Below are 15,076 nucleotides of genomic sequence, written 5' to 3'. Positions count from 1 at the left end.
GATGAATAAATAAATGAAAGAAATGTGATTTTGCCATTCTCTGACTTGGTTTTCACAGACTCAAGGGAGTGGATCTGGGCACAATTTAGGAATTTTAAATAACTAAAAAATATATTAATTTGCTTTTCATTTTGCCTTTGTGAATAGCTGATTCACTCCCAGAACATCCATGTGCCTGGGGCAGTAGGGGGGATGGTAATTAGTAATATTTCTGAAGGAATAGAAAGAGAAAGAAAATGTACAGCAGGGCTGGCATCATGGGGTATGATGGGTGTCTCACAGGGCCCCGTACTCAGAAGGGCCCCAGGCTTGGTTTAATGCTCTGCCCATCACCATCATGAAATTCTTCATAATTTGAACAAGGAGTCTCACATTTTCATTTTGTACTGGGTCTTGCAAATTATGTAGTAAGTCCTGGTGTTCAGATACAGCTTTTGACGTTCAAGTATTGGATTGTGCTTCAAGTAAACAGACCTGAAGACTAGCCTATTCTCTTGGGAGAAGATTCTCTAAATTCCTTTATTCCATTCCTTCCCATCTCACTTCCTTTTAGCAAATCACACCCCAATCTGGTGAACTCAGTTTCTAGAATTCTCCTATAGAGCCTACAAGATAGACTCCGCAGCCATGACACCAGGCCATAAGGTATACAGTTGGCCCTCTGTACCCACATGTTCCACTATCAGGATTCAACCAATTGATGATAGATAACATTCAGAAAACAACCCCCCCAAAAAACAGAATGTTACAAAAAGGTAGACTTCAACTGGCACAGGAAACTATTTACATAGCATTACATTTACAGCTATTTACATAGTATTTACATTTTATTAGATATTATAAGTAATCTAGAGATGACTTAAAGTATATGGGAGGATGTTCTTAGGTTATATGCAAATACTACACCATTTTATATAAGGGACTTGAGCATCCTTGGATCTTCGTATACACAGCAGGCCTGGAACCAATTCCCCCTCTGAACTGAGGGGCAACTGTACAACTGTGATGGTAGCAGTGGACCTTTCAGGGGTGATGGAAAATTAAAAAGAAAAGGAGGGATGTCAAGTAAGAGAGGCTGTCCCATATTTCTTGTTTAAGACTGTGGGAAGAGTCCAGTTTCTGGCTGCTATGAACCAGCCTAGGACACATTAAAGTGAAATTGGCATGAATCAATGGAAGGAGGCCCTGGGGGTAGGACCATGGTGTACTGGTGTGCAGTTTATTCACTACACAAAGGTTCTCAGTGGAGGGAATGGGGAGGGGGAGAGGGCGGCAGCAAATTCTAGATTGCTAGTCATGCACCCTGTCAAGGGGCTGTGTCCTCGGTCTCAGTAGTGTGCTGGTAAACGTGTGTGTCTGTAACTAACCTGCGGTTCCAATTGGTGTAGTTCCAACATAATTGTTACTTGACATTTTGGTTTATGTTAATGAGTCTCTTTGCTGAAGAGTTTTCAAATACTGAAAGAATATTTTCTCATTTTTTGTGCTCTTCACAATGTAATGGCTACAAGCACCACACACTTGTTAATCTGCATTATTAACACTTCCTGAATTTATTTCTTAAGCCTAGACAATCAATAAAATAATAAAACAAGCCCAGAGTTGTAGCCTTTGCTAATTTTTGTGGTGTAAATATTCCCATTCTGGATGATTTCAAGCTACCAACATGTTGGGAAGAGAGGCGCATCAAGAAATCACTGTACGGTTATCTCCAGGATACAAGTACAGTAGATGTAAGTAACCTCAAAAATATAAATAGTAGGGCTTCCCTGGTGGCGCAGTGGTTGAGCGTCTGCCTGCCAATGAAGGGGACACGGGTTCGTGCCCCAGTCCGGGAAAATCCCACACACCACGGAGTGGCTGGGCCCGTGAGCCATGGCCTGGCCCCTGGGCCGGCGCGTCCAGAGCTTGTGCGCCACGACAGTGAGAGGCCCGCGTACTGCAAAAAAAAAAAAAAAAAAAGAGAGGATAAGTAGTGAAATAATTAGGAAATGATAGATTTTTGAGTATTACCTTTGTCTTTGATATTATTAATTGTAAGTCTATATAATTTAATTTTAATGTTTGTGTTTAACAACTGGGTTCTCAAAATTCCTGAAAATTTGACAGTTTGTTCTTGTGAACCAGCATCTTAAAATGGTAAGCCTAAACATTTATGTTCTCCTAATTAACCAGCAAGTAGGGGCTCATGAGGAAGACCAGATTCTTAGAGAACAAATACAGAAATTAGATTTTTTCTCACCTTTCAGGTATAGTATGATTTGCCAACTGGCTTATTTATACACACCTGCAAAGAGATACAATGAGGGTTTTAAAGATGTGACTCCTTATAGAAATACAGAAGTCATCCAGGAAACTAGCAACAGGGAAAAGTAAAGCAAATGAAAATGAAGGGAATGCAAATGTGTGTAGTGGATATGCTTGCAGAACACAAATTGCTCATCTCAACGTAACTGGAACTCAGCCACATATTGGCTTGAGCTGCCTTCCATGTCTATGAGGCCCACTTCCCAGCTTCCTTGAATGGCCAGGGGAATTCCCTCCAGAGTTTTCTTTGGCATCCTAGAAAAGTTCCCTGGCCTTCCACCTTCCTCTCAAGACGATACAGCTGACGTTTATTCATTCTAATTAAGGGCAAGCTCATCACTGTGGTCAGGCAGGGGGCCAGGACAGGACTGGGAGTAAACCAGAGAGGAAACAGATGCTTCCAGCCCTGTGCTCCCTGATCCCCAGGGGGCCAAAGTCATGATTAGTTTAGACACGGGTCATTTGCATATGGGGAAACAGCCTGTGTACAGGAGGGGGGCCCTTGGAGGGAGGTAACTTTTTTGGAGGAGCTGATTTATTTCCTCATTGTTCTTACCACTTTCCCAGCAGGGTCTAGTGTCCAAGGCCAGAAGGGGCACCAGAGGGTAGGGGAGGTGCCCATGGCGAGGGGCAGAGGGGCGGAGAGCCAGGCGTGAAGAAGCTGAGATGATTAGACCGATCCCTTGCCTTCCCTGGGTAGCTGGGTAGCTTTCCAGGGGCTGGTTCTCAGAGCTCCTGGAGCCCCTCGCTGGCCGTGGCCGTCTTGTTGACTGCTGAATCCCTACAGCCCAGAGCCTGGTCTTCTCTGTTCCAGAAACTGGGAAGCTCCTTCCCATCTTGGTCTTTGTCTGAGTCCTAACCTCTGCCGAGAACACTCTCCTCTGAGCTCCCTGCAGAGTCTGGCCTTTCTCGTCATGTAGGTTTCAGCTCAAACACCACTTCTGCAGGGTCACCTTCCCAGACCTCCCTCTCTCATCTTGTCCTCTTGTCTCTAGCACCTTCTACAGATTTTCCTATTAGATTTCCTTTACTTATCACTTTCTGAAATTGTCATTTCTTTGGGGGCTTACTTATTTTCTGCCTACCTCACTAGAATGTAAGCCCTTTGACACCAGGGGCCTTGTCTGTCTTTTTCGCTGATGCATCCGTGAATCTAGATTACTGCCTAGCACATAGCAGATGCAGAATAAGTATTTGGTGGATCAATGAAGGAAGTAGATGTAGAGCTGGTTAAAGTAGGAACCAGAAGAGCCACACGGTTGCTTAAGAACTCACACTTAGAGTCTTGATGCTTTCCCAAGTGGGCTGGCACCCCATCACAGAGATAGACTGATGGGATAGAAAGAAGGTGTTCATCAAGCAAGCAACTTAAACGTGGACCTGGTCCCATACCACACCTTCTACGGTGCAGAAGGAATTTGTATTTAAAAATAAATCCAGCTATTATTATGTGACTAGACACTCATATTGCTTGTTGTTGTTGGGGAGAGTGTATGTTAAAAGCATTAAACATGATCAAAAAATATACCACAAGGTTTATAAGGTGGTTTTTGAAGTTCTTCAAAAAATGGGGCCGTTCCCCCTTGTCCTTGGAGAGGTCTTGGTGAAAAGGTAAGCTCTTGGGGAGCTGGGCCATGCATTTTTTAATCTTATTTTTTTTTACCCCTAGAGTCTATCAGGGGGTGAGGTACTCAGCCCCATCCAGAGAGGTGATCCAGAGCTTGCTGATTGGATCTAGGATCTCCTGCTACCAGCCCAACTGCTCTCTAGGCCCTAGCAGCTAGGGCCCTGGTCTAGGGAACATCCCTGATGACTGTTTCTCCTTCACTTGTCATGTCCAATCCATCAGTGTGCTCTGTTGAAGCTACATTCAAACATGGCTTGAATCCACTGCTTCTGGTCTGAGCCTCATCACCTCTTGCCTGGGCAATCTCAGTCACCTCCTAACTGGCCTCCCCATGTTTGACCTTAAAACCTTGCATTCCATTCTCCACACAGCAGCCAATATGACCTTTTGAAAACATAAGCCTGAAAAATTATTCCACAACCTGAAACTGCCTATGGCTTGCATTGGGTTTAGAGTAAGACTCAAACTCCTTAGCAGACTCCTTACCCCAACTCTTCACTCCTTATAGGGCCCTCTATAGCCTCCCCTCCCACTTTTCTCCTGCTTCCCTCAGCAGGCCCCACCTCAGCAAATTCCAGGAGCGGTCTCCTCAAACATCCTAAATTCATTCCAGCCACAAAGTCTTTGCAGTCATTGCTGCTTCTGCCCGAAATAGCACCCCCCTCGGCACCCACCCCACGGCCTCTGCATGGCTGCAGTATAGGGCTCAGCTCTTCAGTGAGGCCTGCCCTGACCATGTAAAGGGCGTATCGCCATCCAAAAGGATTTTCCTTGCTTATTTTCTGTTTCTCCCCCTAGAATGTTAGCTCCATGAAAGCAGGAAACTTGTCTGTTGTGTTCACTGATGTATCCCCAGCACCTAAAGTAATATCTAGTACATAGTAGGTATTCAAAAAATGGTTGTTTAGAGAATGAATAAAAGGTGGGATCATGTCAGAGAAAGAGCTTTAGGCCGGAGACTCCGAGTTCCTGAATTTCTGTCTCCAGCACAGCAGCTAGGACACCTGCCTTCTCCTTTCCCTTACCTGCTGCACTGTATCAGACTCAGCTGTCTATGGGTCTGTCCCTCTGGCCAAGGGGTGCTTGAGGGTAAGACCTTGCCTTCTGTTCCACTCTCTACCCTCCACAATCAGACCGGGGCCTTGCACTCAGCAGGCCCTCAACGAATGCATGTTGTCGTGACTAGACTTTCAATTCCCTCCTGGATTCTGACAGCATTGCTGGACTTCACATTTGGGGAAAAATTTCCATCTGCAAACTACAGCCAAACCCAAGTCAAATTCCAATGTGAAGGAGCTCCCAAGGGCCAAATCTGAAAAAATTCAAGCAATGATATACATGATATTATTGCATGATAGCCCATACAAAACTGAATACCCACGAGTCCATACTAACATAAAAAGTAATTGAATAAGTAAATTATTCAGTTATTGGGGAGGGAGATGGGACAGCTTTTTCTTACAGATTTCAATGAATAAACGTAGACTTAACTCCCTACACATACTTACTACTTATAATGAGAAAAATAGTACCTTAAAGTGGAGAAACCTAGCAGATACTATTATACCTTCACCAAGTAATCACCGTCAAAATCATCATTGTAAGACATTTCACTGCCATGTATCACTAAGGCACATCACTTCTGTGGTCTTCCTGACAAAAATGTATAATGTTGATCTTGAGAGAACATCAGATAAACCCAAATTGAGGGACATTCTACAAACTAAGGGATCAATACGTTTTAAAAGTTGCAAAGCTTTGAAGAAAAAAAGAAAAGAAAGATTGCGGAGACAGCACAACTAAATGAAAAGTGGGATCGTGGACCAGAAAAAAGGACATTTGTGAGAAAACCGGCAAAACTTGTGGAGGTCTATACATTAGATAACAGAAGTGTTAGTTTTCTGGTTTTTAATAGTTGAAGGATGATTGTGTAAGATGATTACAGGGGAGGCTGGGTGACAGGTACATGGAAACTCCCTACTGTATTTTTGTACATCTAAAATCAATTCGAATAGAAAGGTACAAACATTTCAAGTGGACACAATTTACATGGGATCATCCTTGGGCATACGCTCTGGGGGAGCCTCTGGAGAAAGCGGAGTAGCGGGGCCGGGAGGCAGGGGTCGCTCCGGCGGGCGGAGTGCGCATCTCTTCGCGTGTGTACGGCGCGGGGCGGCGGCAGAGCCCGGGGGCCGGCGGGAGCGCGGGCCGGAAGCGGCGGCGCGCAGGGGTGTGAGGGTTGGTCTTGCCTCGTAGGCCGCGCGGAGCCGGCCGTCGGGCTCCCGGGGACTCTCCCGGCGCGGAGGGCCGTCGCCATGTCGTCCCTGAGCCCCATCCAGATCCCCAGCCGCCTCCCGCTGCTGCTCACGCACGAGGGCGTGCTGCTGCCGGGCTCCACCATGCGCACCAGCGTGGACTCGGCCCGCAACCTGCAGCTGGTGCGGAGCCGCCTGCTCAAGGGCACGTCGCTGCAGAGCACCATCCTGGGCGTCATCCCCAACACTCCCGACCCGGCCAGCGACGCGCAGGACCTGCCGCCGCTGCACAGGTAGGCCGGGCGGCTCAGCGGCAGCGGCGGCGGCGGCGCGGCCTCCTCCCGAGACCCGGCCCGGCCTCGGGGCGTGGGGCTCGGGGAGCCCCGCGGCGGTGTTCCTCCTCTTCAGACGACTCACGCGCCAGACTGGGGTGACAGAGGAATGCCTCGTGGCCGTTAAATGAGATGACTCACGGAGTCGTGAAAGCTGCACGATTAGCTGCTCACCATCTGATGTGAATTTCCTTTCCCGGCCCCCGGGTCTTCAGACTCCTAGGCCGGCCGGTGCTCTTAACCTTCCAGGACCCCCTCTTTGTTTTCCTTCCTCTCTTCCCTTCCCCCACCCCCTTCCTCCTTCTTTAACTTCCTTCCCACCTCTTTTGTCCTCTTAACGGAGATACTTGGCTGCTTCACGTTTTCTCTTTTCCCGTCCCATCCTAAATTGCACCATTTCCTTATTAACTTGGGGGTGCCTAACACACTCCCTGCCTCCCCCGCCCCCTGCCTTCTCTCTTCCCCTCACTGCTTCTGTTTTCCTTCCTAAAGGGCCTTCCCTGTTCACATTGTCCCTTGTCTCCCGTTCTAGAACTTTCCTATCTTCTCATCTCTTCTCATATCGTAACGTTTCTTAGGCCCCAAGCTTACCACTGGATTCCCCCACACCATGGCCCTAGTTGTGTGACTTTGGGTGACAGATTGAACCTGTGCTTATTTCTTTCTTCACCAGTAATTTGGAAACTAGCAGCATCCGTCTTTTACGTGTGTTATGAAGATGAAGTGAAATCACATGTGTGTGGTCTGTTTTGCGCCAGGCTAGATAAATGGTTGCACTGTCCAGTACTGTAGCCACTAGCTACAGAGCCCTTGAAATGTGGCTTGTCCAAATTGAGATAGTATTATTAGAGTGACCAGTTGTCCCGGTTTGCCAGGGACTGTCGTGGTTTGCGCCCTGAAAGCCCTATATCCCAGGAAAACCCTTAGTTCCAGACAAACCAGGGTGGTTGGTCACCCTAAATGTGCTGTAAGTGTACACTACACGCTAGATTTTGAAAATTTAGTATGAAAAATGTGTTGTTGATTAATAAATTTTATATAGATTAAATGTTGGAATTAAGTAAAATATTAGCATTTCACTTGTCTTATTTTCTAATGTGGCTACTAAAATTACATATGTGGTTCACGTTATATTTCTACCAGACAGCGCTGGCATGTAGTATGCTCTCAACAAATGCCATTATCTTCAAGCCTCCCAAGCCCCTGCCTCCTTTCCTTAACTCTTCTTGTATTTTCGACTTAGAGCCTCTCCCTCATTCACCTACAGTTATCCTTTTTTAAAATTAGGTGTAGCCTGACTCTGAATGGTTTGGGGGGAGTTAGGAATGTCTTATTTTGGTCCAAAATCTTGTGATCATAGACTCTCCTTTTAAAGGAGAGTCCATAGCTTTGTTAAAATTCTCAAAGGAGATTTGGTTCTCTTCCCCTCCCCTTATAGAACAAAACAAAACCAAAAAAACCATAGCAGTCCAATTGTTGGTCCGCATTGCAAAAGCCTCGCTTTTCTCAAGCATGGAAAACATTTTGGTTCCCATTTGATGTACTTTGCTTCTTGCTGAGTGAAATTGGATACTTTTCAAGTTTCAGTAAACTGTGATAAGTTGTGTTGGATTTTGGTTTCCCTACATATGACCCCACTCCTTTAGCCTTTATTTCTCCCCTAATTTTTTGCTGTCTGTGCCCAGGCACTTAGTTGCCTGTTGAGGCAAGAGTGCTCTTGATAAGGTGTTTTGTTTTAGTTCTGCTGATTACCCATGGGTACACTGTGAATTTCGAAAGTAGATTAGTCATGTTTCAGGTTTGAGTGACTATTTGTTGGTATGATTCTGGCAGGATTTTGGAGGGTTTTTAATTTCTTTTATGTAAATTCCTCCAAAACAACTAAATTCTTCTGCTTGGAAGTAATCACTAATATCAGATGATGGGTAATCTGGTCCTTGCTGTTCATATTGCTGCCTTTGTTTTAAATGAATAGCAGTGTTAAAATTTAATCATTTAAGTTAGAAAACATACATAGAAAATTCTTCATAGAATTTCAGCATTATAAGGCCCCACCAGACCATCTCATTATCCTAGAAATATTATTTGCTACTTGAAAAGTCTGTAGAAAGTTTGCATTGCATTCCTTAGTATTAGGTTCCAATGTCTTTTTTCTCTAATATCACCTTTAAATGCTCTTACTTTAAAAAGTTAAAAGAGCTTTTTTTTTTTTTTAAAGTAACCATTTTATTTTATTTTGGCCCGCACCCCCTTGCAGTGGAAGCGCAGAGACTTAACCACTGGACCACCAGGGAAGTCCCTAAAAGAGCTTTAACAGTACAAGTACTGCGTTGTCTATAATGTTATTCTGTTTCGGTACACAAATCTGTCCTTCCCCAGTTACCTGCTTTTCCAGGTGTTAGTAGGACCTCAGAGGGACGGTGAGGGCTCTCTTCCTGTCCCTTGTTTCCTTTAGACCATCCAGGTGACAATGCCTCAGTCTTCAGGGAGCAGCAGAAGTAATTTGTTCCCCTGGGTTCCTTGTCATACAAACTGGCAGGGCCAGTTGTTGACTTACCTGAACCACTTCCTTTACCGTTTTGAACAGCACAGTCCCTATCTGCACGTCAGTGTGCAGGCATGTCGCCTAACGCAGGAAGAGCTTTGGATAATATCCCCACAGTCTAGAATTTGGTTGCCATGCCACCTCAGGCCACCCTGCTTCACTGGACTGTCTTTTTAGTGGCTCCTCAGTGACCCATTGTGTTCTTAGTGCAAATGGATAATTAGCATTCCTTGTGCACTGTCCTTTCGTGCATTTCAAGATTGCCCTGCAGTCTTCTCCCAGCCTTCCATTCTTCAGGGCACCTGCCTTCATTTCCCCATAGTGTAAGTGCTCAGTCCCTCTTCATTTTCTGTGTACTTCATCTCTAGGACCCCAAATTAGTTTCACTGGCATTTGTCTGACAAAAAAATGAATGCTTTATATAGAGCAGATACACAGTTTCTTAATTTGCCAAGTCTCTATCCATGTGTTACTGTTACTTGTATGTTAGCACTCTTCAACATTCAAGAAACCTGCTAACACTAAGATTTTAAAATTTAATCTTTTATATTAGCAAGTATGTAATGAATAGCTCTACTTAGATGTTCCTAAGTCTGCATTTACTCTTTTTTTTTTTTTTTTTTTTTTTGCGGTACGCGGGCCTCTCACTGCTGTGGCCTCTCCCGTTGCGGAGCACAGGCTCCGGACGCGCAGGCTCAGCGGCCATGGCTCACGGGCCCAGCCGCTCCGCGGCACGTGGGATCTTCCCGGACCAGGGCACGAACCCGTGTCCCCTGCATCGGCAGGCGGACTCTCAACCACTGCGCCACCAGGGAAGCCCTGCACTTACTCTTTTTAAGGAAGGTCTGTCTGCAAGTTGCGTTTCTTAAATTCAGAAATGAACTTTCAAGAAAGGAGTGAAAATCAAAAATCCTGTAGCCACAGAAGCCTCATCTGTGGTAGAATTTGGGACTATCCTGATAGACTCTTTCCTTGTTTCTAAATCTTTATTAACAATGATGATACATTTTGCTCAAAATCATCAGTTATTCAGGAAGATAAGTTGGGTGACACCAAGTCAAAACCAAAAAGATGTTTCAGTGGTCCTTTCCCAGAAGTGTGTAACTTTTGCTTCCAGAGCTTTGTTGGAAATACTTCTCTTCCTTAAGTGTTGTTACGATGTAAACATGAGATATTAAATAATAGCTGTGCTTTGCAGTATCTCAGCTATTTAGAAGCTATGTTAAGTGTTTATTTTTATACTTCTTATAAGTACAAATTCATACTGTCCATTGTGGTGGGAAAGAGTAAAATTTGTCATAAAACCTAATTCAACTCCCCTATTGCTATTTAATGTCCTTGTAATCATGGATAACCTGTTTACCCTTTTTGAATCTGAATTACTCATTTTTAATAAAGTGCTACCTTCCTCACAGAGGTGAAAGGTGGTGTGTAATGAAATAATACCTATGAAAGCCTTTTGTAAACTGCAAAGCAATAACCCTGTATGTTAATGGTATTACCATTGCCCACATGGGTAGTTTTAAGTGTAGATTTCACAAATGGAGGTTGGGGGAAGGAGTGGGAAGACCCCATATTCTTTCTTTTAATATGGGCAGAACTGAAGTAGCATTATTTGGAAAAAAAGATGTGGAAGATTAAGGATTCCAAGAAAAATGGAGGGCTTTAAAGTAAAGAAAAAACGAAAGAAAAGAAAAAAGCAAGTGGTTGGCAAATAGACCACAGCTATCCTCATCTTGGAAAACTGCTTTTTGCAGTAGTGCCGCTTTTAGATTTTCCCACCACTGTAGTTTGATGGTTCTCAAAAACTTATATTATCTAAGTCAGTTTCCAAATTATACAGATCTTACCCATTGTTGTCAGACTTTGGGTTAAAATAATATTTTAACAACCCTGAGAGTAGTTCTCAGGAATTTCAGAAATTCTTTGAACTGTAAAATACCACAGTAATTAAAGTGTAGACTTACAGAGCTACTACCTAAATGGAAAAAACACTACACATTTGGGTACTAATAAATGCGGATCTGTTGCAAAATCAAATTGTTGCTTTTGGTCATGCCTAATAAAGTGCATAGTAATAGAAGAACTAGAATATTTTGAAAGATGACTAAGTTGATACAAAGCCTATGTATCATATGGATCATGGTTAGAAGGAAAGTATTAGATTAATTGAATATTTTGTTTACCTATTTTTATATGTAAAACCTAGAGCCCAACATGCAGTGCAACTTGTCTAAAATAACATTAAACGTCATCTTTCTTTCCAGAGCTTTTACCCCAAATGTCTTTCACTAGGTAGTTTGTTTCTAGCCATCTAATTATTTCACACATCATGTTTTTTTCTTTAAAAAGGGTACATTCTTTTTATGTACCCTTTTATTTTTTTAGGTATGTTGTCAACTATAAGTGATCTAAAGCAAGAAATAATTAACATATTTAAGACCTTTATATATATATATATATATTTTTTTTTTTATTAGGAGGAAAAGCATAGTATAAATCCAACTTAATCTCTTTTCAGTTTGGAACATCTTCCTTTCACAGTTAGGAAAACTATTTTATTTGCTTTGTTAGAAAACTCACTTTTAGTCTTACCTTTAATCAATGACATACCCCAAATAATTAAATTTGTTGCCTAATCTGGAAGTTTGGATTTGTCTCATCTCTCTCTGGTTTCTCCTTGGCTTCTAGTTTGTAAACCCCTTAGGCCAGGAATCCGGTTTCTTGTCTGTTAATGTTTCTTGTATATAGAACTGTAAACTCTTTCTGCATTGTGTAAGCATTGGTGGTTGTCATCTGCAGTGAATTACAGTCTTCGTTGGTCTCTAATCAGTTTAGGTATGGCTAACTCTTTCAGGCAGTCGGAGTTAGTTTTAAGGGAATGGGAGATAGAACCTACTGTTTGATTAGTGACTGAAGAAAAGCAGCCACAACACAAATAACTCAATAGATGATTGCCAGATCATTTCAGGTTTTTAAAGTACATGATGTTTTTTCTCTCCACCAAATTATCTTCCTAATTTTTTCATTTAAGTTATTGTTTAAATCAAGTTTTATCCCCTATCCACGTGATATGCCTGGAAGGGTGTTAAGGAAATTATATACATAGCTCAGAAAAAACTGAGTGGTGGTGGGAAGCTAAAGGTACAGATAATCTACAGAATGAATCATTTACAAGGAACTCATCAAGAATTAACTGCATATAGAAGTGAGCAAGCTCACTAAAATATGCACATACTGTCTGTGCTATCAGTATGTTTGAGACGGGTAAGTGTCGTATTCCAATGTCACCCTTGTCCCAGGGTGTTGAGAGCTCTGGTCACTTTGATTTTAGTTTCTTTTCTGAAATTACAACCTTTCCTATGCCTGAGGGGAGAAAATATAATGGTAGTTTGGGATCTGGAAGTGTCCTCTGAACATTGATCTTTCTATTTTGTATCACTTCAGCTTAGTCTGGATGAAACTTTCTTTCTGTGAATTAGTTTATATGTGACTTGGTCAGAATTGCATGATATGGAGCTAAGACTTAAAGTATAACTTTTTCAGTTAGTGTTAGGTGAGGTGATTACCACTTAAACAGAACTAGGTTTACGTCTTCCTGAGATGTAGGTCTGTGACTAACTCTCCTCAGTCCATGAAAGTGTGGCCTCTGATATTTAGCCCCAGATTTAGAAATTCAAAATTCAAGGACATACATGTTAATTCCCAGATTTGATGGCAGTTTTATAGATTGATTATGTAAAAAACCTGGCTTGGTGTTAGTAGCGAAACTGGTATCAGAAGGGGATTTCTTAGATTGGTTTACATCACGCTGTTTAAATCTGTTTAAAATGCTCATATATATCTTGGTGTAAGATTGCCTCATTCCTAGCCGGCAAAATTAATTTAAGCTATATAAATCTCGACTGCTTTTACTCATGTTTTTATGCTTAAATAATCCAAATGTTTAGGAATTTCTACCTAATTTTTGAATGGCTAATTAGAATGAGATGGCCCCATATCAGATGGTAGGGACTTAAAAGACCGTGTACTGGATTAAATTAAATAGAGAAATAATTCATTTGCACTTTAGACGTTCTTTGGCTTTTAATGAATTTCTCAGAAAAGCCAACCCCTTTGAGGTTTCCTTTTTTTAACATCTTTATTGGAGTATAACTGCTTTACAATGTTGTGTTAGTTTCTGCTGTACAACAAAGTCAATCAGCTATATGTATACACATATCCCCATATCCCCTCCCTCTTGTGTCTCCCCCCCACCCTCCCTATCCCACCCCTCTCGGTGGACACAAAGCACCGAGCTGATCTCCCTGCGCTATGCCGCTGCTTCCCGCTAGCTATCAGTTTTATATTTGGTCGTGTATACATGTCGGTTTCACTCTCTCACTTCGTCCCAGCTTACCCTTCCCCATCCCTGTGTCCTCAAGTCCATTCTCTACGTCTGCATCTTTATTCTTGAGGTGAGTTTCTCTTCTACCATATTGACCATTTGTAATACTGATGTTCTGTGTGTTTTTCAGGATTGGGACAGCTGCACTGGCGGTCCAGGTTGTGGGCAGTAACTGGCCCAAGCCCCACTATACTTTGCTGATTACGGGCCTGTGCCGTTTCCAGATCGTACAGGTCATAAAAGAGAAGCCATATCCTGTTGCCAAAGTGGAACAGTTGGACTGGCTGGAGGAGTTTCCCAACACCAGTAAGACTAGGGAAGAGCTAGGAGAACTATCGGAACAGTTTTACAAATACGCAGTGCAAGTGAGTTGCTTTTAGTTTTTCCTTAAGACCCTCTTTGGTTTCTTTGTTGCCCTAAGATGTGATGAATTTGTTGAGTGGTGAAGTTTTCCGGCAGTATATGTTTAAATGATTTCGCAATATATTATGGTACATTGATTTCAAACTGCTTTTGTCTGGGATTGTACCTAAATCTTTCTAGGACATACTAGCCAACCCTTCCTAAACTTATTCCAAAGAGTATTTCTAGAGTTTTCCTTATAATTTCCAGTGTCTCCAAACCAGGTAGTTATTAAACCTAAATAATCTTAAAAATTAAAATACGGTACAGAAGCTATTTGTCACTAGACTGTCTAGGCATCGAATTATATGTTATGTTGGTCCAGAAGTCAGGATCACACTGTGAGTGGTATGGAAGATGAAGCCCATGGTTTCAAGTATGGCTGAAACCACCTTGATCCTCTAGAATTCTGGGAGGGAAGCACACATTAGGCATGCATAGGCAGGTGTTCATAGCCTATGGTATCTGTACCTGATGTGGCATTTGAAGCTACACATGGCTAGTGTGGTGAACAACAATAGAAAAATAGAAAATTTGGCACTACAGCTGCTGTGCGGGCTGAAAGAGACTTCAGTTTGAGAACCAGAGTAAGTGAATGTGCTATTTAGGAGTGAAGAAAATAGAGGGGAAAATAGGATTTCTCTTCCTTTTCCTGAGTAATCCTCCCTGAGTCTCCGTTCTTCTGTTGGACATAGCTTTATAGCTTCTTTCTCTTGTTCTTTACTTCTCTCCACTATCAATCAACAAAAAAATTTAAATATGTAAAGATTCTGTAATGACATTAAAGGGATTTTTAGAGAGAAGCATCACCATTATTCACTGCCATCATGCATCCAATTTTATTTTTGCTTGTCTTTTGGTCTTGGTTCCTATTCAGTCTTTGTTTTGTTTTCTTATCCATATCTAACTTTCGTATTAAGTACTTTTATGAATTCCATTGAGTTGGGATATCATAATTTTATCATTTCTCTTAGACATTAGGATTGTTTCCAGCTAATGCTTTTCTTCCATCCCCTCGACATCTTCTACAGCCCTCAGCAGTAGACTTCTTCAGGAGCTTTCTGATTCCTCCTAGCTGCTTCTCTTTCTCACCCACCTGTTCACTAATCCTTTCTAAATAAGCTTTGGGTGTGCCTCTCCCCTGAGTAGAAGACTTTAACGGCTCTAGGATAAAGTTCACATTTCTTGGTATAACGTTAAGGCCCTTTGCAGCTCTAGTTA

The 15,076-nt window shown here is 42.6% G+C and overlaps 1 protein-coding gene across 1 annotated transcript in view; it reads left to right on the top strand.

Moving 5' to 3' along the window:
- The first annotated feature begins 5,893 nt into the window (after nt 1-5,893).
- The window catches only part of LONP2 (lon peptidase 2, peroxisomal), a 90,030-nt gene continuing 80,847 nt past the window's right edge, over nt 5,894-15,076 (top strand). The window contains exons 1-2 of the mRNA XM_081217818.1: nt 5,894-6,482; nt 13,584-13,818. Of these exons, the coding sequence (XP_081073944.1) occupies nt 6,250-6,482; nt 13,584-13,818 (468 nt within the window). The 5' untranslated portion in view covers nt 5,894-6,249. The remainder of the gene's footprint in view (nt 6,483-13,583; nt 13,819-15,076) is intronic.

This window comes from Mesoplodon bidens, assembly GCF_964165515.1.
Source record: "Mesoplodon bidens genome assembly, chromosome: 18".
Lineage (NCBI taxonomy): Eukaryota > Metazoa > Chordata > Mammalia > Artiodactyla > Ziphiidae > Mesoplodon > Mesoplodon bidens.
Note: the sequence above shows the minus strand (reverse complement) of the source record. Positions and strands in the feature narration are given on the sequence as shown.